This window comes from Epinephelus lanceolatus, chromosome 13 (genome assembly GCF_041903045.1).
Source record: "Epinephelus lanceolatus isolate andai-2023 chromosome 13, ASM4190304v1, whole genome shotgun sequence".
Lineage (NCBI taxonomy): Eukaryota > Metazoa > Chordata > Actinopteri > Perciformes > Serranidae > Epinephelus > Epinephelus lanceolatus.
Window position 1 is genome coordinate 32,125,868 of NC_135746.1, and position 27,976 is coordinate 32,153,843.

Below are 27,976 nucleotides of genomic sequence, written 5' to 3' on the forward strand. Positions count from 1 at the left end.
GGCATACGGGCTACCCTTATTTTTCATACCTCATTATTTCCTTCACACTTGCTGTGGTGAAATCACGCTGTGCCACAAAAAGGTGGAGGAAGAGTGTGTTCAAAGGCTGCAGAAGAAAGAAGATTTAGCCAGTTTTCTCCAGGTGTCGGTTCATTTTCTTTTTCACCTGATCTAAAAATACGCTTACTTCAAACTTCAAATAGTGACAAAGTATGAGCATGACACCAGGTTAGCTCTGTTGGAGCTACAGATTCATGTGATTATGGATACCATTACAAACTACTGTAGTAGCACACTTAAACAGTATATACAACTCTACATCAGCAGCTCTTTGCAGAATCATCTGAATTCACGAGTGATACGCACAGTGCATTTTTCAACACTGAAGTGTTTCTGCAGGAAAGGTTCCCAGTGAGCCTGATCCACCAAGTCTCCAACAGGGTGATCGAAGAAGGAAGCGTGGGCCAGAACGTCATCCTTTTCATTGGCCAGAGTCACAGCCAGATTGGCTTTCTCTCTGGAAGGTCCATGAGAGCAGAGACAAAAGAAGAACCAGAGGATGATATTAAGATAACAACATTTACTCAGTGACTGTTTACAAAAAGAGAAAAGAATACTCCATGTATGCCATCATAGTACTGATGGAAGTGGGGCCTGAGGCTGGAGGTCTGCAGCAGGACGCTGTTAGACATATGTGAACTTGTTGCTTTCTGTTGTCAAGTTTAGCCATAACTAATCTGACATTTCTGTTGTGCTTAGTTTATGTACTGTGTTGCTTTGCTAGCGTCTACAATAAACCAAATCTACTGGCAAAGAAACCAAACAATGTAATGTTACTGCTGTAGACAGGGGTTGCAGCAAAATGTATTTTAGCTATGTAAAAAAATCATTATCAGTTTTAGTGTATGCTCTATTTGGAATATTTTCACTGCTTTGCCTTACACAAGAGCTGACTGAGGCAGCTGCAGACCAGCAACTTCATCATTCTGTGAAGTGTCTGGTGGCTTTGAGATAATGGCTTCAGAGATGGCTCCTGTCAGAGGAGGCTGTATGATGGTATGGTAAAGCAGCGAAACATTTCTTAATATAGCTGATATTGATTTTCTTAGGTGTCTAAAAACAAACTAACTGAGGCAGCATTTGCTCACATGTTTGATCACATTTGATTTTATGTATGTGACGGGGGGTTTCTACTCCAGTGTGTAGAATTTAGTGGAATCTAGTGGTTTGGTAGAGGTTTGCTGAAACTTCTTATGTGTGCCAATTACTATGCTGAACTATGCTAGCTGATATGAAAACGTGAATGAGTGCCCCAGGGATGATGGTTTTCTGTATTTCCATTGTATTTTGGATTATTGCAAAAAAAATAAGCTCTGTGGCAAACAAACATTTACATGTTTTGCTCAGATACATTATCTTTACAAATAAATACCACTTAATGGTTACCGAAGCCTAAATGCAATCACCACTGGTATAAAGCTAATGTTAGGCTATAAACAAACTACACTACGGTTGCATGACCTTCCTTCACCACCATAGCAAGCCTGTAAAGTCGTGTTCAGTGCAACTCCACATGATGACATTCTGTAGTGTCATTTAATTTAGCCACTTGTTAGCAACCACCTTTTCAAAGACACATAGAAGCTTCACACTTCATGAGTGGGGTATTTACTGATGTATTTTATGTTGTAGAACAAAACGTGGATGTCTGTTAAGCTTATGTTAACCACAGAACTTATTTCAGACATCTAACCAAAAACCTATTCAAAAAACCAAACATGGCTGAATCCATGGAAGAGAAGCTGCTTAGTGTAATGAAAACACAGCAGTTCTTATTTTCAGTTGTCTATAAACTAATGAATACATTGTTGTGAGTATTACATACCATCTCAGCCAATAAATGCCTCTAAATCCTGCACACTGTACCTTTAACTAAATTAAGAGTCTTTGGTTCTTTGGTTATGGTATGTTTGAGCCCTAGAGATGACAGCTTATGTTAGCTACTTGTCTAGCTTCTTGTCTAGTGCATGGTAAATCTCTATAAATAAAGCGTTTAAAATAAATGAATAAACAAAAACTTTGTCTTACAGAAGATGAATTACATTGACCCTTCCAAAAACCGCCAGAGCTGAGGGGCCGATGAGGCTGTCAATCCCCTCAGCATCCGCCGATTCGCTCCTTCTGACGGTCACAGTTTCCTCTTGGCCACTGGCTGAAGTTGCAGTCCTCATTTTCACTTGGACTGGTGAAAGACAGAAAATCATTTCAGCCACAACCAAACAACAGCAACAGCAGAAACAACATCTCAACATTAGCTAGTTAAAGCGTCAATGTTAGCCAGCCCAGAGCAACTGTTACTCACCTGTCACGGATTTCTTTATTCTTATTTACCTTTCTATAGCTTGTGGGTCAAATTAGAAACAGTAAATCTGTATGTCTATAAGAACTGTTAGCAAAGACACTTTATAAGTTCATAAAGTACATAAAAATTTTACCATGGGTCTCAAATTCTGTAACCATAGTAACAGAACGCCGTGGCTGGAGCGACAACTCGCAAGGCATTGTGGGTACTGTCATGGCGGCTCGCGCTTGATGTGGCCATAACGTTTCGTTACCTGTGTATAGTTTTGTAGTTGTTGTGAAACGTTTAAAGTAATTTTGGTAGCGTAGTTATTTGTTTAAAACCTGCCCGCAAAAATGGCGTCCACCGCGGCAGGCAAACAGCGGATACCGAAGGTGGCGAAGGTGAGAAAACAAAACTTACTATAACAGCCATGAGCTCCTGACGTCGGCTAAGCTAATGCTAACAGATAGTTAGCGCTAAGGTTCAGTTGAACATCGCGTCAGATAGCGTTCATCTTTGCTTTAAACTACCTAATAAATACATACAGCATTCATTAAATAACTATTCTAGAGTATTGGTGGCAGACTGACCGGAACCAGATAAGCTCGACAACAGCTAACGCTAAATTGACTTTCATATCTAAGCTAACAGAGGGTTATACTAGCTGTTGTGTTCCTCAACCATGCTGCGCGTTGTTTGGATTTTTGTCTGTGTGTGACACACTGGCGTGCCCCCTCTCTGGAAACTCATTTGACACGTTTGAAAATGTTTTGCACTCATTAGTGAGACATGGTCTTACACAAATATATTTAAAACAAAAACAAAAAACTAAGTTGGCTGCATGGTACGTGTTGTACTAGTAGTAAGAGGATGAGTAATTGTTTATACATAGGGAGCCATGCCCACATCTATTATAATGCACCTTAAATGCCATGGCAGTGGAAAAACAATATGTTTAAACGAAGATATCATCTTGAAATAAAGATTACATTGCAAACAAAGTGCATTGTCTCCCATTAAAGTTCTATAGTTATGTCTCAAATAAAGAGTTGAGCTCCACACAGCTCAGGACAGATAGTTATCCCTCTCTAGGGAAACAATTAACCTCCTTGTATCCATTGGTGATGGTGTCGTACCCGAATATAGTGCATAGAAATATTAGAATTAGCCTAAATTCTGTGTCGCATATGTTCCTACATTATAGCTGCATTTAGATATTTCTGTCGGCTTAATATTATCTACTCCTACTGCATAAACACTCATATATGCATCACATTAGGTACACCTTTCTTCTTTCCATATTTGTATAGTACTACACATAGTCATAATTTGCTCCCAGTTACCTCTAAAATGATCCCAGTTGACTTGACCAAACATTTTCTGTTAAATTCCTGTTTTGTGTTGACTCAGATTTGCTCTGCCACTAAACCACAGACGCCCTAGAAGCAACATCATGTTAAACAAGTTCTTTTTGTATTTCAGGTGAAGAATAAAGCTCCCGCAGAGGTTCAGATAACTGCTGAGCAGCTGCTGAGGGAAGCCAAAGAGAGGGAGCTCGAACTTCTGCCACCACCACCAAAACAGAAGATCACTGATGAGGAAGAGCTGAATGATTATAAGCTCAGGAAGAGGAAGGTAAGTGCTCACTTCTCATCTTCTCCCCCTACGGCATGTTCTGATTTCAATGTGGTGAATTTCAGTTAGCAGAAATGTGAAATCTCACCCTTGACTTTGAAGAAAGTGTTTCCTACTCACATTTTAACATCGGTACTCGTCCATTGCAACATACAATTTATTTAAAAGTTTGAGGTACAAGATCATGTGATTATATTTTCATTTGAGGACCTATTTTTGCTCAAACATAAGTTATGGCTTTAATGAAACATGAGTAAACCATAATGTAACAGGAACAAAAGCACCACCCTGAAAAAGATTATCCGACAACTTAATAGTTTTTTGACTTCTTGTCAAACCATTGCCTGCTTTTCATTCAGGGGTTTGAGGACAACATCAGAAAGAATCGCACTGTCATCAGTAACTGGATCAAATACGCACAATGGGAGGAAAGCCTGAAGGAGATCCAGAGGTATTGTGCCCTGTAGCCGTGAACCTAATTTTCCTTCAACAATCCCAGATGTCTCTGCCATTTAGTTTGCTCTTATTGCTGCTTCCTCTGGTTTCAGGGCTCGTTCCATTTACGAGCGAGCGCTGGATGTCGATCACCGCAACATCACTCTGTGGCTGAAGTATGCCGAGATGGAGATGAAGAGCCGGCAGGTGAACCACGCCAGAAACATCTGGGACAGAGCCATCACAATCCTCCCACGAGTCAACCAGTTCTGGTAAGAATGGCATTTGGGTGTGGAATGTATTTCATGAAGGAGCAAACAAAACTAATAATATTTGGAAGTAGGATTTTGGTGAGCCACTGTGTAAAGCCAGGTATCCTCTCATTCTTTAATTGGTATGCGTTGCTAGGAAACCGGTGATTAGCTGCTAACATTACAGGAAAAAAACACTTTGGAAAACTTGGAAAAGCTTCATACCTGATGTGACTGTAATGCCTGGTTCACACTACACAACATTTCTGTCAGTTCTGACAGTAACTATGTCACATTAGGCGATTGTGACTTGGCTGACAGACATGATACACTATTATTACTATTATTATTACTATTATTTCAGTCACTGTGTCTGTTCATGTGCCAGCCGAAATGTTACTGTTGTAAAAAGTGCCACCAGATGTCAGGAGCTACATTTGAAGTACCGTACACAAACATACAAGTCACTGAATCCTCCACAAGTTCCTGCAAATGTTTCACAATTAAAGCCTATTTAGAAAATGAAGGGATTCTCTCAACCAAAATTATAATGGGCTTTTAATTTGAAACAGATACAGGAAGTAAAAATATAAAATATCGAGGAAATAATAAATAGCTGCCCATTGAGAAAGTAGTCTGTTTCAAATGAAGCTGGTAGCCTCTGCAGTTGAACATAAAAGCCACTATTTTTTAATTTATTTACTTTATGTCAGTCCCCATTATGAAGAGGTAACATTCTTTGCTAGCTTGATGCTAATGGCAGTACTCTCTGGGTTGATAAAGTGCCTCTGCTGTTTCACACCATAATTTTTCCCTTTTTACTCTGTGTGGTAACATCCCTAGAGAAAATATCAAAAAGGCTAGGGTGTTAACGTACAGTTGTCTATGGCAACAGATTGTACTTGTGTTCCTATTGGTCAAAGCGACAGCTGTGACGAGAGCAGTCGTGAACAACAAAAGAGAAAATGAAACATGCTAGACTTTCTGTTGGAACGTCCTCTACTATGATACACTACAAGAGATGAAACGATAGATTATCGTGTACGACACTCATTGTCGTTCACGATCCGAGCCAACACTGTACATCGCTGCGTCGGGTTAGAATTGGTCTGATTTGTGTAGTGTGTACCTGGCATAAAGTTCCGCTGTTTTTACATGGCTATCCAAAAATAATATATTTTTTTTTTGTCTTACAAAAGGTACAAGTACACCTACATGGAGGAGATGCTAGGGAACGTTGCCGGCTGCAGGCAGGCGTTTGAGCGTTGGATGGAATGGGAGCCTGATGAGCAGGCCTGGCACTCCTACATCAACTTTGAGCTGCGCTACAAGGAAGTGGACAAAGCCCGCACCATTTATGAGCGATATATCCTTTTGTTGGTATTTTTATGTTTTGTGTTCTGAGGATTAATCCACCGAGAGGAGGCTGTGGCAATAAGCCAGTGCACAGTGGTTTATGTGACAGTTCTTGTGTTTTGTTATGTTACTTGTGTGAAACCTCCTTAACTCCACTGCACTCGTCATCGTTCACCCTGAAGTGAAGAACTGGATCAAGTATGCTCGCTTTGAGGAGAAGCATGGCTACATCGCTCACAGCAGGAAGGTGTACGAGAGGGCGGTGGAGTTCTTTGGAGAGGAACATGTGGACGAAAACCTCTTTGTGGCCTTTGCCAAGTTTGAGGAGACACAGAAAGAGGTTTGTGCAGCCAAGGACAGTACAAAACCAACCTGTAACAGATTAAATCATTTCAAATTAGAGCCTCAGTCATTTGGTTTCTTGTTAAGCTGGAGAGAAGTGGTCAGAATATTTAAAACCCTTTTAATACTAATTGTCAGCAGTATCAGTACACAGGTACCAGCTTCACTTTCTTGCGCTCTCTTATTGTTAATGTTTACTATGGTCATTTTGCTGTTCAGTAACCAAGAAAAGAGTTTTCGTTGTCAAAATATAGCCTTGTTACATTTATATTTTGATATGACAATATTCTCAGGGGTATCAAAAATGGCATTGAATATCGGTATTTTTCAAGGTATTGTATTGGAGTTATAAATTCCTATATCTTGACAGTACTACCAGAGAGTTAGTAAAAATGTTTGTATCCCTGTCCGTAGATTGTGGTGCTAGCTTGACATTGTGTTTTGTGCCCCTTCTTTTACAGTTTGAACGTGTGCGGGTGATCTATAAGTATGCCTTGGACAGAATCCCTAAACACCAGGCACAGGAGCTCTTCAAGTTCTACACAATGTTTGAGAAGAAGTTTGGAGACCGGAGGGGAATCGAGGATGTCATCGTCAGTAAACGAAGATTCCAATATGAAGAGGAAGTCAAGGTATTTATCACGGAAAATAAATATGGCAACATTTAGGGTTTAACAAAAAAATCTTGCTCTTCATCTTTGATTCACATGAATATATACTTTTTATGTAGTTTAACGTTTAGATCAGTGATTCGCAGTACTTTGCCAGGTGGTCTGTGAAAACATTTTCAGATTCATCAAATTATCATGATATGAAAATATATATATATATTTATTTAACAGAAGGCTTCATAGTTCAAGAAATAATATTTTCATTTTTAAATGAATGAAATAACTAAGCCTATAGAAGTGTTACAAAAGTAGGCTACTTCAGATTATTCTGAGAAGGTCCCTGGTATATTCTCTTTCTTGTAAGGGCACTGCTTTAGTCCTTGAGCCTTATGGCCACATTACATGGGACCTGGTCATGGTGCGACATGTCTGCTGCAGCATGCCCACAGCAGCCCGATGCTTCACTGTTCAGTCTATGTGATTAGCGGATGGAAAAAGTTACTTCCTGTTCTCATCATTGACGTTATTCTGTTTGTGTTAGGCGAACCCACACAACTATGACGCATGGTTCGATTACCTCCGCCTGGTGGAGAACGACGCTGACCCTGACACAGTGAGAGAGGTTTACGAGAGAGCCATCGCCAACATCCCCCCCATCCAGGAGAAGAGACACTGGAAACGATACATCTACCTGTGGATCAACTATGCACTGTACGAAGAGCTGGAGGTCAAGGTGAGGTTATCTACATTTCACAGTCATCATCATGATCACTTCAAGAGACCGATGCCCGATGACTGACCTGCTGACTCAGTGTGTCTCAGTAGCTTAATTTATAATTAATTAAGATGCCATCTCAAAGAATAACAAATTAACAAAAAGCTGTGCTCATGGCGTTGGAAACATTTTTGTTCTTTTCTTGTTAGGATCCTGAGAGAACGAGGCAGGTGTACCAGGCCTGTCTGGACCTCATCCCACATAAAAAGGTAATTCAGTCACTGTACTGAAAACCCAATGCAGATATAGCTGATATAACACTACAAGTCTTGGTACTGTTGTTTCCTGATTGTGATCAGGTTACGTCATGTTTTTGTTTCAGTTTACGTTTGCTAAGATTTGGCTGCTCTGCGCTCAGTTTGAGATCCGACAGAAGAACCTGCAGGGAGCCAGAAAGATCATGGTAAGAGTCATCACAACTGATGAGCTTTTAAAATGTACTACTGTCATGTAGATCAACACAGAGTGCAGAACAGTGTTATTTAGTTAATTTAAAGGTTTGTAAGTGGCTAACACATATTAGCTGTTTCATCTACATTTTCCTTTATTTAACCAGGTTTACATTTCATTGAGGTTTAAATCTATTTTTTTAAGAGATGCTACAACGAATACCAAACAGCCAATGTACACAGGCTTCCCTAGTTTTTAATTTTGAGAAAAATTGTCACATGCTATGAAATGGCACAAAAGTGTTAAAAAAAAAGTTTATAGTTTAACAGGTATGAGTTTCCAAAATGTTTAAAATAAGGCAAAATAGTACATTTAGAAGCAAATTCTCAAAATACTAAAAGGCACAATCAGGAAACTTTACAAACACTTCCTGCAGATGAATTCAGTCTGACTGCATCTGTTATTTCCACCCATCGTTGTTTCTCTTCTTCAGGGCACAGCGATCGGTAAATGCCCAAAGAACAAGCTGCTGAAGGGCTACATCGAGCTGGAGCTGCAACTGCGCGAGTTCGACCGCTGCAGGAAGCTGTACGAGAAGTATCTTGAATTCAGTCCGGAGAACTGCACCACCTGGATAAAGTTCTCAGAGCTGGAGACGATCCTGGGAGACATCGACAGAGCGCGCGCCATCTTCGAACTCGCCATCGGACAGCCACGACTGGACATGCCAGAGGTATCGTTTGCAGTTTTTGTCATCCATTCATTCTTTTTTCTGTCAATCTCATCTTTCTTCCATGACTGAAAAGCATTTTGTTGGTGAGGGTCTGTAACTTTGTTTCAGACTGATAAGATTAGGCTAAAAGGGCTCAGGTTGGTCTGCACATAAAAATCATCTGTCTGTAATGTTTTTAGGTGCTGTGGAAATCCTACATTGACTTTGAGATCGAGCAGGAAGAGTTTGGAAACACCAGAAACCTTTACAAAAGGTTGCTGCAGCGCACCCAACATGTCAAGGTGAGAACTGCATCATGGCTTTTAAAAGAAAAGCTTTCCCAACTGAGAAAGATCTGAATTCACACTGGTCCTAATTTTTCTTAACCAATCAACCAAACATTTACTGCTCTGACTTTTTATCATCGCCCTCCTCTGCCCTACTCTCATGCAGGTTTGGATCAGCTATGCCAAGTTCGAGCTGTCCATCGACAGCCCCGACAGGCTGCAGAAGTGCCGGCAGATCTACGAGGAGGCCAACAAGAGCATGAGGAGCTGTGAGGAGAAGGAGGAGCGACTGATGCTGCTCGAGTCCTGGAGAGACTTTGAGAAGGAGTTTGGCTCTGACAGCACCATGGAGAGAGTCAGGAAGCTGCTGCCAGAGAAGGTGAAGAAGAGGAGGAAGCTGACGGCAGAGGACGGGGTAAGAACTAGACCGGCTTACTGGTTTGTTACAGAGCAGTGTAACTCTGTAGCCAAATTCAAATGTTGATGACCCGCTGCTCAAAATAATTAGTTGCAGCCAGTCCAGTCACATGACATTAATCTCCATCTTCTGTCCTGATTCTTTCAGTCGGATGCAGGTTGGGAGGAGTACTACGACTACATCTTCCCAGAGGACGCCGCCAACCAGCCCAACCTCAAACTGCTGGCCATGGCAAAGATGTGGAAGAGGCAGCAGGTAGAGGTCGAGCCTGAGAAAAGTCCAGAAAAATCCCCCGAAGCAGCTAAAGAGACGACATCACCGTCCTCTGACGAACCTGCAGCTCCTACTGAGAACCTGCCGGAAAATGACTTGGACAGAAACACTGTGACTGAAACACAACAAGAGACAGAACAGACATACGATGATCGAGATGATGATGATGATAGCAGCAGCAACAGCAGCAGCAGTAGTGAGAGTGACAGTAATGATGAGGATGAAGGTGGAAAGAAAGAGAGCAAGAGCGCAGATGAAGATAAAGATTAGATTGATGTTTTGGAGGAAGGTTGGTGCCATTTATCCTGGAATAATTTTTCTACTGATCTGTTTCTTTTTTTTTTACAAAAACAACAAAACCAGCTCATGAGCAGTCTTTATTGTATGATCACAGTTTCTTTGCATTATACATACATCAATTCAAACTCATTTGTTGTGTTGTTTCTTACGAAAATGTTCATTTGGAATTTACAGGATTTGAAATTGAATATTTTATTATTTTAGAAATTAAAATTTGTACAATGTGGCTCTCTGACTGTGAATCTGTGACAGTTGAACTATGTACAATGGAGCTGAGCAGGGCCTGAAATTACATATAATTCACATTGATTATCAGGATAAAGAGAGCAGGGTGTCAGAGAGCCACAGTCTACTGTTATTCGATGTCCTCTGGTCTGACAGGATGTGGCAGCGGGATGATGGACTTCTTCTCTGTGTCTCTGGACAGAGCCTTCCTCATGTCTGCAACAAGGGGAAAAAAAGAAATTTAAATGGTCAGTTTTTTTCAAGCAAAGTCTCCACTTGTACAGCTCTGTGTGTTCTGGAGAAACAGCACCCTAAATAGTTGTGGCGTTATTTAGTGGACAAAATTTCAACTGTCCTCAAAGCTTTGAAAATTAAAAAAAAAAAATCATCTTTGCAGAAAACTGTCCTTGTTACAATCCACAGAAGGCTGTCAAAAGTTTTCATAGAGACAATTTCTTTAGAAGTTCCAATGAAAACTGTTGTTGATTATCCATAGTTAACATGGACATTTCTTTCTGGAAAGCCATGCATATGTTTAAATATTAATGCTCTGAGCAGCAAAAACTAAATTTAATTCACTTCTATTGTATTAAGTAAGCAAACATGTCAGACATCTTCAAATAAAACCAAACTATCTGCAAGCATTGATGCCACTAAAGGGAGGTGAGAAAATATTTTGTAATTTGAGTGGGCTCTACATACTGAACATTTGGCTTTAAAAGAGGACGTATTGTGCTAATTTTTAGGTTTTTGCGTGCATCATGGGTTTCTACCAGACATGTCTACATGCTTTAATGGTCAGAAAGCTTCCTCATACTGGCTGTGCTGGAACACCTGTATTCAGTCACCCTGTCTGAAATGCTCAGTTTAGCACCTTTGTTTTTAAGCCCCCCTTTATAAAAAGCCTAGTCTGCTCTGATTGGTCAACGTTTCTAGGTCTTTGGTATCTGCCCTCTCAGCATGTCTCTGCACCATCATTGCAGTTAGAGAATGACTGTAATGGAGTATAGCAGCACTTTCCACCATAAAAAAAACACCAATTAAAGTTTCTAGACCAAATTTTTTACAACCGGACATGTTCCTGTAGCAATGTGGTCCGAAAATTGGAAAGAAATTAGCAACCAAAATGACATAGCATATAGCTACACGTAGCAGTGTAGGCTACATAATGTTCACATTTGTAGTAGTGTGCCTAGAGCAGATAAAGAAATCCTCCATGATCTGACATCAGCTTGCCTCCAAAGTAGAAGAAAAAAATGTTTCAAATATTTTAGAACAATCTGAAGCCTATATTAAGCTCCCCCCCCCAATAAATGCCAGCCTCGTGCTTTAGTGTGGCCATGATCTGAGAATTTGCAGACCTACAGCAGCTGTTTTTAATGTGAATAGTTGCCAGTCATTACAACTATTTTTTTAATAGTTTTGGTCTTTTGGGTTTGGTTTCAACAGCTCAATTCTTGGATGCACCACAGCTTTTGGGTGTTTTGTTATCAGATGACTCAAGAGTTGAAGCTTCACACCAGCACCTGAATGCACCACAGAGGCAGGCTTTTTTGCAAAGCTATCTGTACTTTAAACTACATTACCTCTCAAAGGTCATTAAACCAAAATAAAACTTGAATCAACAGCTGACAGGAAGCAATAAACTAAAAACTGCAGCTTTCAAAATAACCAGCATCCAATGTCTACAACACAAAAACATGTATTGCTCCTTCAGGGGGTTTTTAGAGGGAAAAATTTGATTTGCTCGACAGAACACCTTGAAATTTGAAGAAAAATTTGTACTTGTTTTCTCTTAATATCTGGTTTCAGTTTCGATAACTCATCTCACCGTAAGCGTCTTCGTCAGGTTCTCCGTTGCTGGCTGAGTAATACTCTATCACCGTCCTGTAGACACTGTAGCCCAGACGTTTGTACATGTTCACTGCCACCTGGTTGGAGACTCGCACGAAGAGATCCACAAAGAATCCGCCCTTCCTGCAAGACAACGTTAAAGGTCACAGTAACACCTCCATGATGAGGAGAAAACTCTGCTGTTCACAGAGCAAGACAGCATCTTTTACTTCATCAGACAAGATGACTTTCAGAATTAAAATATTAAAACGAAGGGTGCTCATATGCTGAGTCAATCTTAAGCCTTATAAAAAAAAAAGTGTGACATGAATGTGTTTCCTGGGCAACAACTGTGGAACATTCACAGCAGAGTCAATATAAGTCTGATATCTTTAGCCTGATACACACATGTAGAAAGAAAATTGAAATTTAGAAAAAGGATCCAAAGAGATTCTCAAAACAAACTCACAGCAATTCCATTATTATTATTATTTTAACATTATTAACAGGCCAGTGCAATAGATAAAGACTTCACTATCCAATATGTGTTGTATACTTAAAACCATGAGGGTCCCAACCTCTCTGAGATCTCCTCCAGCATCTCCATAAGTTTGGCTGCAAGGCCGAGTCTTCTGAACTCGGGGGCGACAGACAGAGCGGTGACGTGACCGTGCCACTCCTCCCGGGCCACAGATCCCTCCGCCTTCCCCATGACTGCAAACAAGACACGAGTCACATACAAATAAGCATTACTGAGAGTTTATTTTACCAAAGCAAAGCATATCAAAGTGTGGTAATAAAGTGAAATATGTTGCTGTTATGTAAGACTGATAAACTAATATTTCCAGAGTATCATGGACTTGCAACAATGACACAGTTTTAAATGAGCAATTTGATAAGAACAGAACCATATATTTATATAATTATTGAATGTAATTAACAATAGCCTTCTCACAACAGAATTTTCAGTCAGTAGATGTGGGAGAGCCACAGGTGTTACATGTAACAGAATCCATGGCTACATTTTATTCAAGTGTCCAGTAAGCCTTGACAGTTTGAGTGAGCATACATAATACCTGGACACTAATAAATAGAAAATAAATTGAAATCAGCAGCCGTTCGATGTATTTTTCACACCTGGGCTCTCTCTATTGACATGTTTAATGTCTTCCATGAAAAAGGGCTACACACATGAAATGTTTAACTTTGGTACTAATGATTTCATTGAGACTCTTTACTTTTAAGATGTCACTGTATCAACTGACACCAAGATGGTACTGAAGGGAGAAATATTTACTTTGCAGGCAGTTGGTTTTTGCTCTGATACGCACTGTCAGCTGTGAGACCATAAGGTGTAGACGATGAGAAGAGACATGGGAACACCTGAGCTAAATTTCAAATGTCACAGTGTTATTACCATTGTAGCATTGATTGTTGTTGCCATATTAGACTGTGTCACATTGTTTCCCTGTAAGACTGTTTTTTAAGTGTTTGTAGACAGTTTGCATACAGTACACTGGTCACTAACCTCACTGTTGCATATGCACCATAATATGCAGTAAAATAAAAATTTAAAAGAGGAAAATCTATTGAAGCAGCAGCTTTACTGTGATGTAACCCCATCTGGAGCACAAGTCGAGTTTGAGTAGATTTTTGTATTGTAAACAAAGTGTTTAATTCGTGGGCTGAACAGTGAAATTCTCTTGTTAAAGACAATCTTTCTGAGCAACAACAATGATATATATATTGAAAACAACAACAATAAACTTACTGTAACCCATCAGTTCACCGCCAGGAGCCTCAGCAACGATGAAGTACTCCGGCCAGTGAGCAAGGTACTGGAGGTAAAACGGGATCCCATACTGGAGGTCAAAGGTTAAAGAAAAATACAGACTTCTGTTACATGTAAACAGTTTGTAATTTTTTAATGTAAGAAATGAAAATACGCTTGGCTAGCTGATAGGTTTATCTTAAAATGAAGGATACCGTTTCTGTCAATGGATCCAAGTTGCTGTGGGACAAAACACAGACAAACATCAGTTATTATGATCATTAATTTCATATTTTGCGTTATCATTCATGCCTGGAGTCAACAGTCTTTACCGGTGACACGAACCACACTCAGTCGACGTTTCCTAACTTAACATTATTTGTGAATATTAGCATTTTAAAAAATCACTAAAAGTTATACTCATTTCATTAGAGTTTTTCGGTAAACATGAAACACCACTGCCTGACAAAACATTGTCATTTTCATTTGTCATCTTTCGCTAACATGCTAGCTAGGTTAGCTAGGTTAGCTAGCTAGCCACTGTGAGTAGGAGAATAATTACATTTTTTTTACTGAAAGGACAGTAAGTTAACTGATTAAATGTGCGCCGATTTTCCCAGAGGGCTCTAACGATTAACAAGGTGTTTAGTCAGGCATTGACATATTGCTCGTGGCGATTAAACTACAAAATTCTCCATTTTTGAATGGAGTTTGGCTGCATTCCCCCCAGCCAGCAGTCCATCCACATTGGTTAGCCTGCTAACGCTGCTGCACACCTTAACAAGCGCAGATGACTCTGTCACATAAACGCAAGACAGCCTGTCAATTAATAAAATTTATACACTAAAACCGACAACACTTCACTCACATATTGTTGAATTTAAATAAATCATCGCAGGTGAACGGTCTTAGTGTTGTCATCTCGGCTTTCTGCTGTGTCCTTTCACCTCACAGAGGAAAGGAGACATCGGCTTGTGTTAAAAGGCAAAACGGAATAGAGTAGCGCCCCCTGTTGAAAGGGAGGTATTACATTGCAAAATAGCCTAAGTTAGGCACAAATACACTCCCCATGGACAGTTTATGTGCAACTGTTACAACTAATACAGTCAAATATAACAGTATTGTAACGTTTATTTTTTGTAGAAGCTTTTAGAGAGGTTTTTATTCAACTTAATGATAATTTTTAGAGGATTTAGGCCAGTTTGTGGTGCTGCTGAACTGCACTGCATTACACTGACGGGTGTTTCTATTATTTTGTCCACTCCATTCATATCAGCGAAGGTGGGATAGACAATAGAAACACACTTGATTGAATTCCATTTAGTCTTAACTGGTAATTTACTGGTACTTATCACCATCTGCTGTTCAAATAATGAACAGCACCTACATTTTCTGAAAATAGTGGAGGTTGAATCTTTGTTCAAATGAAGGTGGAAAACAGACTTAAAACAGACTATTAAATACACCTACTTATTAGACAAATGGCCATTCTCATTTCATTCGCAGTAAATGAACTGATGACATGCTCTGAAAATGGTAAACACTAACTAATACTAAGATGAGATAAGATAAACCTTTAGTGATCCTCAGAGACAGATATAATACAGATGAATACACAAAGGAATAGATAAGTGGTATATAGCATTAAAATTATATTATACTTAAAAAATAAAGAGCATTCTGAGTGATCCTGCAATGGCTTCTTGTGGTAGGCCTGTAAATAGAGGGTAATAAAAACAAGATGACTATAAACAGCATCTCATAGAGGTCTCACCTTAGCTATATTGCACGAATGATAAAAGGCAGTTTTGGTCAAGGAATCAATATAGGCTTTAAAATTGAGGTATGGATCTGGTATGATACAGATGTACCTGTGGTTGTGTCTGAAAGGCCAGATGTCACAGTTTAGCTGGAACATCCTTGTGATTTTTGTGTCTGTTACTGTGTAGGGCCGCAATAGCATGCTGGGGCCCATCATAACTATCTTATGCCACTGATCCATCACAGTTGATGAGGTATTTCAATAACCACATATGTCAACCACTTGGTGACACTAGAGCAAAGTCAGGGGATTACTAAGGTCAGTAGGGTTCATCCTCCGGGCAACATCAAAGTCTGCCCAAAATTTAATGGCAGTCCATTCTGTAGTTGCTGGCATGACTAAATAAAACCGTATCAGTGTCTTTGTTACCCACCCTAAACAGCTAACTGAGCTCATAGGAACTCTCCTCTTTGTTTTTCAGTGAAAAGTCATAGTCACACTGACACTGAGATTTCAAGCCCTTGGGATTTAGAGTCCTGGGAGGCCATCTACTTTTATGAGGCTTGACCTTTTCCAGCTCCATAACGCAGACGGATAATAGTCCTTACATCAACAGTGAGACTGGACTGATGCCCAATAGGGACATAGTCATTATACATCTTTTAATAATATCACAGGTACGTTTTCTCTGTGTGAACAGGGAAAATCTTCTCAGAGTGGAAACACCCAGTCTGAGCTCCTCAATGAAGCCTCCCTGGGGGAATTCAGGTAAACTGACACTGTTTCAGTTCATCAGGTGATACTGTATGAAGAGGTGGAGGAGGAGGAGGAGGAGGAGGTGGGGTCACAGTCTGAAGGTATGAAGGCTGCCCCTGACATCACCTGTTCCCAGCACTGAGTGAAGCCCCGTGGAGAGAGGTTCACTCATGCAAATGGAGCGTCTCCAGGCGTTGGGATTCTTTGGCCTCATCGTTCTCACTGCCGCCCAGACCACCACAAACAGGTAAACACAGACAGGCACAAGTAAAGCCTGGGAGAGTGATCTGTACAATTTAAGGGTTTATGTGAGGGTTCTTTCCTGTCAGAACTCAGGCATTTGTTTATTTAAATCATTACATTAAATAATATCATTTGACAAAATACAGAATTTCTTGTATTTTGTAAAGCCATCTGAGGTAAACTGGGTTTTGTGATATTGGGCTGTAAATAAACTGAATTGAATTTCTCATATTGCTAAACTATAAAAAGTCACAAGTAGCCTAAACACTGATTTTAGTGTTAAATATGAACTAAAAGAGAATGTATATGACACCTTTTGGTGCTCAGGCTCTCAAAACTGGGCACTTACCACACTAAATTTAACCTATCATAACAAGTCTAATGTAATTTTCATGATTAAACATGTATTATTTTATAATTTGTTTTAAAAATCATTAGTATTTCAGAGAGGTTTGGCACAGTTACGCCGCATCTGACATGCACCAGGATCTTTAACATTTAGACTGGACCTCTGTGCATGGAGCCTTTATTGAGGATTTTTGGTTAAGATTGTTAGGATGTGTTTATCATTATCGTCTTTGGGCTCAACATGACTTCTGCGATTTTACTTCGCTTTTTACTGTAGGTTTTCAAACAAAAAGGAGAAAAAAGGACATTTGTTAGGGAGTATTTGAGTCAAAATAAACTACAGTGTGTGTATTCACTGTGTTTTAATAGTTTTTGGACAACAATGGAGCTCTATGGCACAGAGGAAGAAGATAACAGGCTTGATACACACACACTACTTGTTAGTGCTGTACAGGCCCGGGCTGGCCCACGGGAGAACCGGGGAGTTCCCCAGTGGCCTGGCCCGCAAGTGGTCTGCTCTGGCCTGCCTGTCTTTTTCTTTTTTTTTAAAGTGCGCTCTGCAGCGCAGGTGGCCGTGCCGGCTGGCAGAGAGCCTGCCCGCTGTCAGAAATGATAGGTGCTTGTCAGCATTTGTCACAACGATTGGTCAAAAACGTGACGTCGTCAAATGACGATGCTGCAATAAGTAAGTTAACATAGAAAAGTAAGAAAACTGGTTATTCTCAACATGAGGTCTGGGGAGGATGGGGACCGACCTGAGGCCAGATAAATGATTGATGATAAGCTATAAGAGCCAAATTAACCTGTAAGGGTCCATTTGGTTCCATTTTGTACAGAGCAGCGCAGGGGACCCCTCTTAAGGATAGGCTCTTACCTGTCTAAGTTCAAAAGTGATTTACTGTTGCATTGAATATGTGTGTTGCCATACTGATTATGATAAGCTGACATCAAAATGATTTGCTGACAAAATAATACAATCATGTTGTTTAGTTCAGTATAATATCCATTCATATAGGAGTCCTGGGTTATTGAGGGGCACATTTGGTGAGGGTAGGGAAGAGAAAAGCACTGGACTGGAGGACTATGAGTAGGGTTGCTGTTAAAGTTGTGTTTAATAGAGTTGTTGTGTGACTGTTAGTCTGGAATAATGAGCTTTGGTGATTACTTAGCCCATATGTGTGTCCATGTGCAGGTGCACGTGTGTGAGCACGTAATGTGTGGATTGGGCGGCCTGGGTGGATGTATGACTCCCAGCCTGAATTTTTGTCCCAGTCCGTCTCTGGTGCTGTAGAAAAAAATCAGCAAACCAGTCCTTTAACAAGTGTTTTGGTAGTTACAGTAACTCTCATTTTCAGCAAGAATCTCATAGTTGCTTGTTCCTGATTTGTTTGGTTTTTCAGCCCCGGCCCTCGACCCTCCTACCTGCTGCTGGCCCCCAGAACCCTCCGTCCTGGAGTCCCGACATCAGTGTCTGTCACCATCCTGATCTCCTCTGAGGTCACTGTGTCTGCTCACATCGTTCATGACGACCAGAATGTGGCCTCAGACTATGCTACAGTTGAAGGAGGTAAAATCTATTGTGTTTCATCAACAAAAGTCTTCTGATTTAAATAACTTTGCAGTACAAGAAAATAACGTAACTGTCAAATTCTGTTTTTTAAGATTCAACCAAGCTGCTGACTTTGCCACCTGTAAGTATGACATGTCTTTATTCTAAGCTTGTAGGTTTTCAACCTCTCTAGCAGTGTGGCTTTATGGCATTGTTGGTCAGTCCTCCACTTTGGTCCAGAGTGAAATATCTCAAAAACTATTACACAGATTGCCATGAAATTTTGTACAGATGTTGATGGTCCCCAGCGGATGAATCCTAATGACTTTGGTGATCCTGTGTCTTTTCATTTACTGCCATTATCGGGTCAAAGTTTTACGTTGTCCAATATTTTGGTTTATGACCAAGTAAACTAATGGCATTCACATCAGTCTCAGCTTTGCTTTTTGTTTACTGCTAATTATTAAATGTTAGCATGCTAACAAGCTACACTAAGATGGTGAGCATGGTGAACCTGCCAAACATCAGTATAGTCATGTACATGTTAGTATGCAGATGTTAGCATTTAACTCAAAGCACCACTGTTTCTATAAACAGCATCACAGAACTGCTAGCATGCCAATCTCTATAAATAGATACCTGCAAATGTATGAGGAATGTGTAGGCGATGACACAAAGTTTTGGTAGTGGAATCGTTTGCAGGCCAGGTAGTATTTACTAATTATTTCTGAGCGGGCTTTGATTGCCTGCAGCAGAAGAGGCAGAATGCATTTGTCAAAATGCAATCTCAGCACCCAGCTATTGTCTGAGTGCCATTTAGCTTTCTGATAGATTTTTTTTCCTAATTTATCTGCTCCTATATGCAGATATCTGTTTATAGAGATTAGCGGAAATGTTGTCTGTCTCAAGTTGCGAATTTAACTGTAAACAATAACCAGCAAACGGAAGAGGAAGACTGGTGGTGTGTCTCAAATCACATATTTCCGTTAGTACACTTCCATGTAGTATACTATGTGCACTACTCATTGGTGTAGAGCGCAAATTTCGACAGGGTAGTGTTGTCTCAAACCAAACACGGCTGTTGTGCACTCACCGGAAATGATGACCACAAATTAGCTAGTTAGCAAACTAGCATTAGCATTTGCGTTATCGTTCGCGGTACCAAATTATTACAGAATGCTAAATTAACCCAATAAACATAAACTGCTGGCTTATACCCGACAACAGTATAGTGGTGCTTAGTGCAAAAAACACATGTATTTGTACAATGCAGCGACGTTCACGGTCGCACAGTCCTTGGCCGCCATTTCCAGTTTGAAAAGTGGTCCGATCCGAGAAGTGTCCATAATTCGACACTTCTTGACTGTTTTGAGTGCACCATCCGGGTACTCATAGTGCACTGCATTTTTCCATACTTCTCAGTGTGAACGCATTTATGCACTCAAAATATTAAGTGTAAGTACAGAAGTACGCGATTTGAGACACAGCATAGGTCTTGCTGCACCGGATCTTCTGAAATATTTGCTAAAAACCTGTCTAAAATAATTTGTAATTGCCTCCAGCAGCTGTTTACTTCACCCTATGATCAGCTCTGTAGAGAATTTGAAGACTTTGCCTTTGGACACTGCTGGTAAATGTCTTTGTGCAGTGGTGATTTTTTTTTTTTTTTTTAATGAAACATAAACAAACACTGATTTCCTGTTTTCAAAGCAGATGCAGGATTTTTCTTGAAGTGTAAACTGATACTTTTGAACAGAAACAGATATGATGAAGTAAAATTCGGACAGATGTTGAGCAGATCCAAAGTTAAAGCCTCTTGGCTTTTATATCAGGTTGGAGCAGCCTCAAAAACAGATTCCTACAAAGGTCAATTTAGGTTTTAGGTTTCTTGGATTTGAATACAATACTTGTCCTTTGGTGTATAGAGAGGCGAAGTCCCTCCCCTTCCAGCGGACCACCAGTTATTGCTGAAAAATATACTTACTTAACAGCAAGAGACAAATAATTTTTTGATCCCATTTGAATTATGCCATGAATATGAATATATTTATAAATAATTTTGCAAGTGTTTGTTGTACAACTGTTAAAGCATATGACTGAGCATACATAATTAGAGAGCCTACACACCCAAAAGTCATGTAAGGGACATCATTCTCACTGAAGTTATTATGCGCCATGTGTGTTTTGTATCAGGATGTACTTGAATGAGCAATGGGTCTTGCTTGTTTTTTTGTTTCCCCATAAAAGACATCAGGTAAGGTAATTTTACATTTGTGCCAAGGTAACCCCTTAATTTTGAACCCCTGCAGATCCATGAGAGCAAAACCAGCTACCGGTACCCATACGTCCTGGAGGTCAAAGGTCACATAGGTAGCGTCCAGGTTTTCTCCAACTCAACAAGGCTGCAGTTCGACCCCAAAGGCTTCTCCACCTTCATTCAGACAGACAAACTGAACTACCTGCCTGGGCAGCAGGTGAAGATCAGAGTGGTGTCCATTCACCCTGACGGGAAACCCTCTGAGAGTCTTGTGGACATTATCATCAGAGTGAGTGTGACCTCAATATACAATATACATTATTGAACTCTCCAAATACACTGTGTAGATATACTGTTTCTTTAAATTGCAGCATATAAATAATCAAACATCTTGATTATGTTTATGATTTTGTTGCTTTATTGATACATACTGACAAAACGTCTTCCTAATCAACATGACCATACATATGCTGAAATTTTTTTTTTTTTTTAATTTGTGTTGGTTGCTTGACTTTAGCTCTTTTCAGTGTTATATAGCATAATTTAATTTCTCTCTTTCCATGTTGTACATGATCCAGGACCCAAGGGGAAACCTACTTAGACAGTGGCTGTCTTTGGACAGCGTCCTTGGGGTTGTGTCCAAAGAGTTTCACCTGTCCGAAAACCCGCCCCTGGGTAAATGGACCATCGTCTCAACAGTTGGTGTAAGTCTGCTACAGTCCACCTAGTCCACTAAGCGTACCTTAAAAGTCACTGAACGATCCTGTAAGATGGCAAACAACAACATGTATTTCTGTGACTGTACTGTGAGACACTGCACAAGCAAAAGAGGGCCCAAAAGCAGTTTTTCCCATAGACTAAAATTTTGAAAGAGATGTCTGTACATTTTTTTTTCCATCGTCACAACCCATGCTTAATGATTCCTTTCACTATCAGGATTTGATTCATTCAATCCAATAACAAATTGCAAGATTAAATCATTTTATACACAATCAAGTTAGCGGAGCGCTAAACCAGAAGTTAGCCGGCTTGGCTGGCGGAAGTCTCTAGTGCGCCTGCTCAAATGGGCCCTTAGATGAAGAAAATTCAGGTAATTTTATACTTGGGAAGTTGATTTTGTTTGGCTTCATGCGCCACTGAGGAACTTTCATAGGAAACAAAAAACAAGAGGCTGTAGGCCAACACAGAAAGTCTTGTGAGTTAATGTAATAAGTGGTCTATGCATCCAGCTCAGTCTCCAGCGGTGTATCCAGCTCTATTTATACATCCCTGAGTGTACACTGTTAGCTGCTAGCTGCCCGCTCAGTCATCTCCGTGTTGAGAACCCTGTGCAGTCAGCATGAATCAGACTCTGAATCATAGATAGGCTTTGATCATGTATAGAGCTCCTTCAACAAGAATCTCTACATTAATCTATCTCATCTCTACAGATGAGATAGATTAATAAAAGAAAGACACATTTATTTTTCTTTCCACTAATGGGATAAAAATGTAAAGTCTGCCCTGCTGGTTGCACCAGAGCAAATGTCATGTTGTTACCTAACTCAAAAGTGTTTGCTTTACAGAGTGTTTCAAGTGAGAAGTGTTTCAACGTGACTCATTATGGTACGTACAGTTTCTCTTGACCTATAGCGTTTTTTGCAAAACACATTTTGATATTATATTTTGTCAACCATGAAACCCATTATCATTGTGTGTTTTGTTGCAGTGCTGCCAAAGTTTGAAGTTGTGATAGAAGCTCCGGATGTCATTTATCATGAGGACACTCTGTGGGGCTCCATTACAGCAAAGTGAGAACCTTTTTTTGTGTAACATAGGCCTATATAACATTGTTTCATTACTCATATTTACGTTTGTGTTTTCATCCTCAGGTACACGTACGGCAAGCCTGTTCATGGACATGTGAATATAACATTCCTCCTTAACTCTCATGAAGAGGCTTATGATGAAGATAGAGAGGTGTGTCATTTTATCTAAAGCTCCTATATGTGATTTGAAAGCATACTGTGAAAAATGAAAAGTCACAGCTTCCTTATGTAATGACAACTGCATTTATATTGTATTAAATGTGTGGTATAATTATCATAATACCTGCCCTACTACCTGTGTAAATGTTACTTAAGGTTTTTGTCCAAATTTGTAGTGCATCCAGTGCTAAGAAAAAGGGTAGATCATTTAAGTAATTTATTAAGTTAAAGAACAAACCTTTGCTGGTTATTTGAGGAATGACTAGTTTGTTTTGTTAAAATACTTTGGAAGTTTTTGGGATTGTCAGACAGTGAGAATTTAGAAGACATCCCCTTGACACCTGGTAAATTGAAATGGACATTTATCATTATTATTGACTTTTTGTTTGCTAATCAAGAAACTAACAAATACTGTATAATCAGTAGATTAACTGAAAACAAGTGAATATCCTTCATGACATCACCATTGCTTTAATTCAGATTGATGGCACCACAGACTTCATGTTTGACATTCCTGACCATGACTATCACACAATGCACAAAAGGGCTCTAGAGATGGCCTATGACGAATACATGGATGAAGAGTGCCTAATTATTGTGGCTCATGTGACTGAATACCTCACAGGTAAGTAGTTTTTACCTCTTGGCTACACTTATTCATGAGACTTATATTGATAAGTGACTGTGGTCATGTCCTCTTGTGTTGTTTCTGGGAATTTATGGAGAGTTTACATTCTACAAAGTGAATATTTTACAGGTTGCTTCCAGTATGTTTTAGCTTAAATGTATTTAAATTGTACTACTTTTACTTCAGTAGATTAACTCCTAGGTCTAACTGTAAATCCATGCAAATTTAAACTTGTGACAAGTGAATTTTGAAGCGTGAATCTGAACCATTGACTAATAGCAAGCCATCTTTACAATACTTACCTTTGAGGAAATGAGTTTGGAGTCCAGAGTGGAAGACAAAGCTTATTAGTTGTGTAACAAACTGCTGGTTTACACAAAGTTGTGAGACAGGAGTCGAGGGTACAATAATAATGTCTTATTGTCGTGTTAGCAACCAAGATAGCTAGCTTGTTAACTGATGATAACTGACAGTTTGCAAGGTAATTAGCCTCAAAGTAAATTAATGTACAATAGACTAATAGCTACCTGTTAGAAATTTGATAGCCCAGCTGCAGGCCCCCCTAAGGTGATTATTATCATATGTAAAATAACAGCTGTATTTGTTGTTGTTTCAGTGGTTTACTCATACAAGTTATCATTTGAAAGCTATGCTCCTTGCAGTTCCATTAATGCTAACCATTTCAAGATATTACTCCCCTGAAACATCAATATTATCCAGACAGAAAAGCTGCTTACACAACACATCACCAAACTACTGTTGCATCATATCAAACATTTATATTTTTCCACATATTATCCATAATTTCTGCCATTCTGAATGTAAACAACCAACTGCCTGAATATCAAAATGGCAGCGTACTCCTGACCTTTCCATAGACACCTCACTCCAGCCAATAGGAGCTTCCAGTGCTGTTGTTGCGGCCCAGCAAGTGCCTGTGTTGCGAGAACTTGCGTTCCTAACATTTTCAGAGATCTAACCAATCAAAGAGCCAGCGATTTGCCTGATGGCTTATGGGTCTTGTAGTCAATGGCACTCTGGCACTCCAAAGGAGGTTTGAACTCCTTACATGAAAATTACAGAAATTGCTCCTCTGCTGTCTTAAGGGAACACAAAACTTTGTTCTTATCAATTTAGGTTTTCTAGAAGTGTTTTTAAATACAGTAAGCTCCTAAATCCATATTTTTGTCTGTGTTGATTTGTTTTTCACTTATAACCTCACATTCAGTACATTGTTTTACCCTCTTTTTTTGAAAAGTGCCTCAATAAAACTTGAGAAAAACATATGTAAAATGTTTATTTTCTGTGATATTGTATCTACTTTGAAGTTGGACAAGGTGAGGCTTCATGCTATGGTCCTATTATGTCCTATTCTAGTTAATACCTCCCAGTTTTAGTCATCTGCAGCATCTGGTTTTCCAAGAAAATATTTAGGTGAAAATACAATTAAAAAAACATAAAACTTTTATTTCAGAATGTTGAAACTCAGTGACAGAAGAACTTAAAGTAATTCTGACTGTTTGGGAAAAAAACTGAAGTGTTACCTTTCAAATGAGACCTTACATGTACTAAAATGGAACAAGAACAGCTTTCAGTTTATTTTGGGTATGCCTTGGATAGGCGTTTTAGTAGCCTGGTTCCAGACCATAGACCCTGCCCACTCAACTGAGTAGGCTTGCATCTCTGGTCTGGCATACTGCAATGAATTTGCGATTTATTTCGTCCAAGCGATGGACGGACCAATGAACGCCGGGGGTGGGGGCGGGTCTAGCGATTAGCCAATTAGCGCCACGCTGATGTCAAGCTGTACGCCGGTGGGTAACTGGTGAGGATAGCAACAATGGCGACCGCTACAGATCCTACAGACCACATTAACAATGCTATCGAGGTATTTCGCCACTACTCGCGTTAATGGAGGACCAAATTAAGGAAGCTGCTAAACTGGATTTAACGGCGATGCAGCTGGGCGTGCACGACGACGGAGACATTTTAAACGGGCAATGCTCACTTGTTTTCAGCACCCCCGAGGCATGGATACTAATGACGTCAGATTCTGGGTGAGTCGTTTATCTCTCCTGATTGGTTAGGTAAAAATCAAATTCCCTCCCCCTTGTAAATCACCTTCAATGGAGGCAATGTCAGACTGAAGGTTCTGGGAGCTTCAGTCTGACACTCAGGCTAGCGTTTTAGGTGAATTTAGATGAATTTTACAGGTTGCTAAAGAGGTTTTAATGAAATGAAGCATTAATGAGTTGCTGTATACTGCAGTGGAATTTGTTTATTAACCAGATATAAGTGATGCTTCTCATGTTTCAGGTCTCACATATAACAGTACGGCAAAGGTGTATTTGGAAAAGTACAGATATAAAATTTCCTTTGATGGCTACTCCCAAATATTAAAGCCCTCTATGAACTTCAGTGCTTGGGTAAGGAAAGCAATTTTTTTTTATAAGTTTGAATATAATTTGTAATTTTTTTAAGGATAAATTACTTTGCTGTGCTGATGAATGTGCACCCTTTTCTATAAAATCAAACATACATTTCTTACAATTATAAAAACTGGTATTTTTACGTAAAGTGCTATAATGTGCAACACTTTCAACAGTTCTCATTAAAAAGTACAAAAAGTATTAGTTTCACATTCAGAATCATTTTACTCATTTTACTGCTATCCACAGACAGTGGCCTCATATTGCACATTTACTGCTGCATGCAATTGATTTTACATTGCTCTATTTCTTTATATAAAAGAAGCATACTGTAAATACTTTTCTTGGTTTTGTAGTTGAAAATATCTACATACAACGATCAGCCGCTGTCACTTGAGGATCAGCAAAAGACTGTTACCGTTTCAGTGATGCAGCGAAAGCAAAGGCCACTGATTTGGAAAACTTACAAGAAAGAAGAAATGGTGCTTCAATCAAACATGTCTGGCCCTTCAGGGACGGTGCGTCCCCATCAAAAGGAGATGCAGTCTAAAGAAATGGAGTTTCCTGTACCTGCAGATGGAGTTATACCCCTCAACATCAAGGTCATGGATGAAACGGAAGTACTCGCAATTGATGTAAGATGATCTTTTTATCAACCTCAATCTTTCTGTTAACCTGACTGAATAGTCAAGTCGATGCAATGAGTGTAAAATGACAAAGACACAGAAAGGATAAAATAATTTTCAGTGTGATTTTGACAGACACTGCTAAGTGTGCAATGCCAAAACAGAAACAGAGAAATATCTCACAGCTGGAAAAAAGTGAGAGAATTTTGGATTTTAGTGCAGATGAAATTGCTTAAATAACCAGAGTTTTTCATCAGGGCACAGCTGAAAATTCGAAAATGTGAAAGGTAAACATACAATTCAACTTAAATGAAAAAAAAAAAAATCCCTTTCAGTCAGTATGCTCGATACACCTGTCAAGGCCATGAGACTGTTGTAGACAAGGGAAGACCTGTCTTCCCCTAGGGCTAAAAAAGACCCAGCAAAGTCTCTCAATCCTTTTGCACTTACCTTGCTTAAACTGACTACAGCAGAACCCTCGCTAGTGATTTAAATGTAACTCAGGTACTCAGCTTAGCTAAGGGATATCTGTTTAGCCTGGGAAATAAATTATTTAAACTATTTCAATGCCAGTTTAGCATTAGCTAACCAACTACTTGCTTGTTTAGCATGCTAACTTGCGAAGTGTAATGGCCCCAGAGAAATAAAATAGAAGCTCTCCCAGCAGGTCTAGCAAAGCTAGTAGAACCCAATATCGTCCATGCCAATGTATTGTACCTCATTTACCTCCCTCAGGAAACATTGATAATATTTGTAACCTCTAATTTACAATTGGAAGTAAATAAATTGTGTTCATACCACATGGAATAGTTACTTTAGTTAAACTATGGTAAACATTTTTTAATGGGGAGTTGTCATTAATATCTTGTGTAATACTCCACCATTAACACTGCAACATACGGACTACTTAACTACTAATATTTAGTGTGGAATTTGAACATAGTGGTAATTTTTATGACAGTATTAATTGAAATATAAAGTGGCGTATCATCTGCAAAGAAGGGAAACAAAAAGCCATGTTAAAAGATTTCCGGCATCAGCTGGAGGCAATTAAACCATCTTCTGATTGACTGGGATAAGCTTTATGATATCAACTGATTTCCAATCCTCTGCTTATTGTAACCCATTTTAAAGTCAACTAAATGTGCTTCACACATCTGCAAGTTCTCTGGAGTTTTTAAACTCTACTAGCACTATGGAGCATTTTATGTATGAACTGGTCCCATTTTTGATTATCACATGCAGGGATTCACATTCACATGCATACCCAAATAACATGATACACATCTCTGTCAGTGGTATGGTATGGATCTAGAGATGCCGATAACATGTCAAGATATTCAGCAATGTGCCAATAATGGCAATGAATAATAGGATTGCCAGCTAGTAAATACAGGGTTTGAAATACTTGAAAAATTGGCTTAGCAAATATTTTATAAACAAGGAAATGCAT

General features: G+C 39.5%; 4 protein-coding genes across 5 annotated transcripts in view; 2 read left to right on the forward strand and 2 right to left on the reverse strand.

Annotated features, from left to right (window-relative positions):
• The window catches only part of cfap61 (cilia and flagella associated protein 61), a 67,298-nt gene extending 64,839 nt beyond the window's left edge, over positions 1–2,459 (reverse strand). The window contains exons 1-4 of the mRNA XM_033647814.2: positions 2,363–2,459; positions 2,089–2,242; positions 367–517; positions 30–106 (exon numbers count right to left, since the gene is read on the reverse strand). Coding sequence (XP_033503705.2) covers positions 30–106; positions 367–517; positions 2,089–2,231 — 371 coding nt within the window. The 5' untranslated portion in view covers positions 2,232–2,242; positions 2,363–2,459. The remainder of the gene's footprint in view (positions 1–29; positions 107–366; positions 518–2,088; positions 2,243–2,362) is intronic.
• A 103-nt stretch (positions 2,460–2,562) lies between these two features.
• crnkl1 (crooked neck pre-mRNA splicing factor 1) lies at positions 2,563–10,258 on the forward strand. Its single transcript, XM_033649138.2, has 14 exons — positions 2,563–2,745; positions 3,827–3,979; positions 4,339–4,430; positions 4,528–4,686; positions 5,865–6,031; positions 6,183–6,361; positions 6,825–6,995; positions 7,516–7,707; positions 7,899–7,958; positions 8,072–8,152; positions 8,633–8,872; positions 9,052–9,153; positions 9,305–9,553; positions 9,704–10,258. Exons 1-14 carry the CDS (start codon positions 2,698–2,700, stop codon positions 10,097–10,099), a joined length of 2,289 nt encoding a protein of 762 aa, XP_033505029.1. The 5' UTR covers positions 2,563–2,697; the 3' UTR covers positions 10,100–10,258.
• On the reverse strand, positions 10,194–14,946 carry naa20 (N-alpha-acetyltransferase 20, NatB catalytic subunit). The gene is made up of 6 exons (XM_033649139.2): positions 14,827–14,946; positions 14,174–14,198; positions 13,959–14,049; positions 12,766–12,901; positions 12,186–12,331; positions 10,194–10,570 (listed from the first exon to the last, which is right to left on the reverse strand). The coding sequence occupies exons 1-6, from the start codon at positions 14,877–14,879 to the stop codon at positions 10,485–10,487; spliced, it is 537 nt and encodes a 178-aa protein (XP_033505030.1). The 5' UTR covers positions 14,880–14,946; the 3' UTR covers positions 10,194–10,484.
• A 1,680-nt stretch (positions 14,947–16,626) lies between these two features.
• cd109 (CD109 molecule) overlaps positions 16,627–27,976 on the forward strand; it is a 39,239-nt gene continuing 27,889 nt past the window's right edge. For both annotated transcript variants that reach the window (XM_033647904.2, XM_033647905.2), the window contains exons 1-11: positions 16,627–16,723; positions 18,468–18,634; positions 18,730–18,758; positions 20,926–21,162; positions 21,452–21,577; positions 22,439–22,478; positions 22,582–22,663; positions 22,745–22,832; positions 23,321–23,465; positions 25,785–25,894; positions 26,254–26,532. In XM_033647904.2, coding sequence (XP_033503795.2) covers positions 16,647–16,723; positions 18,468–18,634; positions 18,730–18,758; positions 20,926–21,162; positions 21,452–21,577; positions 22,439–22,478; positions 22,582–22,663; positions 22,745–22,832; positions 23,321–23,465; positions 25,785–25,894; positions 26,254–26,532 — 1,380 coding nt within the window. In that variant the 5' untranslated portion in view covers positions 16,627–16,646. The remainder of the gene's footprint in view (positions 16,724–18,467; positions 18,635–18,729; positions 18,759–20,925; positions 21,163–21,451; positions 21,578–22,438; positions 22,479–22,581; positions 22,664–22,744; positions 22,833–23,320; positions 23,466–25,784; positions 25,895–26,253; positions 26,533–27,976) is intronic.

Bases quoted from the DNA above. Each gene is read 5' to 3' on its own strand.
- naa20 (XM_033649139.2), bottom strand. From the start codon at position 14,879: ATGACAACACTAAGACCGTTCACCTGCGATGATTTATTTAAATTCAAC. The intron at 14,199-14,826 runs GTGAGTGAAGTG...TTTGTCCCACAG, and splicing joins TTATTTAAATTCAACAATAT to CAACTTGGATCCATTGACAG. The intron at 10,571-12,185 runs GTGAGATGAGTT...CCCTTGTTGCAG, and splicing joins ACCTGACGAAGACGCTTACG to ACATGAGGAAGGCTCTGTCC.
- crnkl1 (XM_033649138.2), top strand. From the start codon at position 2,698: ATGGCGTCCACCGCGGCAGGCAAACAGCGGATACCGAAGGTGGCGAAG. The intron at 2,746-3,826 runs GTGAGAAAACAA...TTTGTATTTCAG, and splicing joins GGATACCGAAGGTGGCGAAG to GTGAAGAATAAAGCTCCCGC. The intron at 8,873-9,051 runs GTATCGTTTGCA...TAATGTTTTTAG, and splicing joins CACGACTGGACATGCCAGAG to GTGCTGTGGAAATCCTACAT.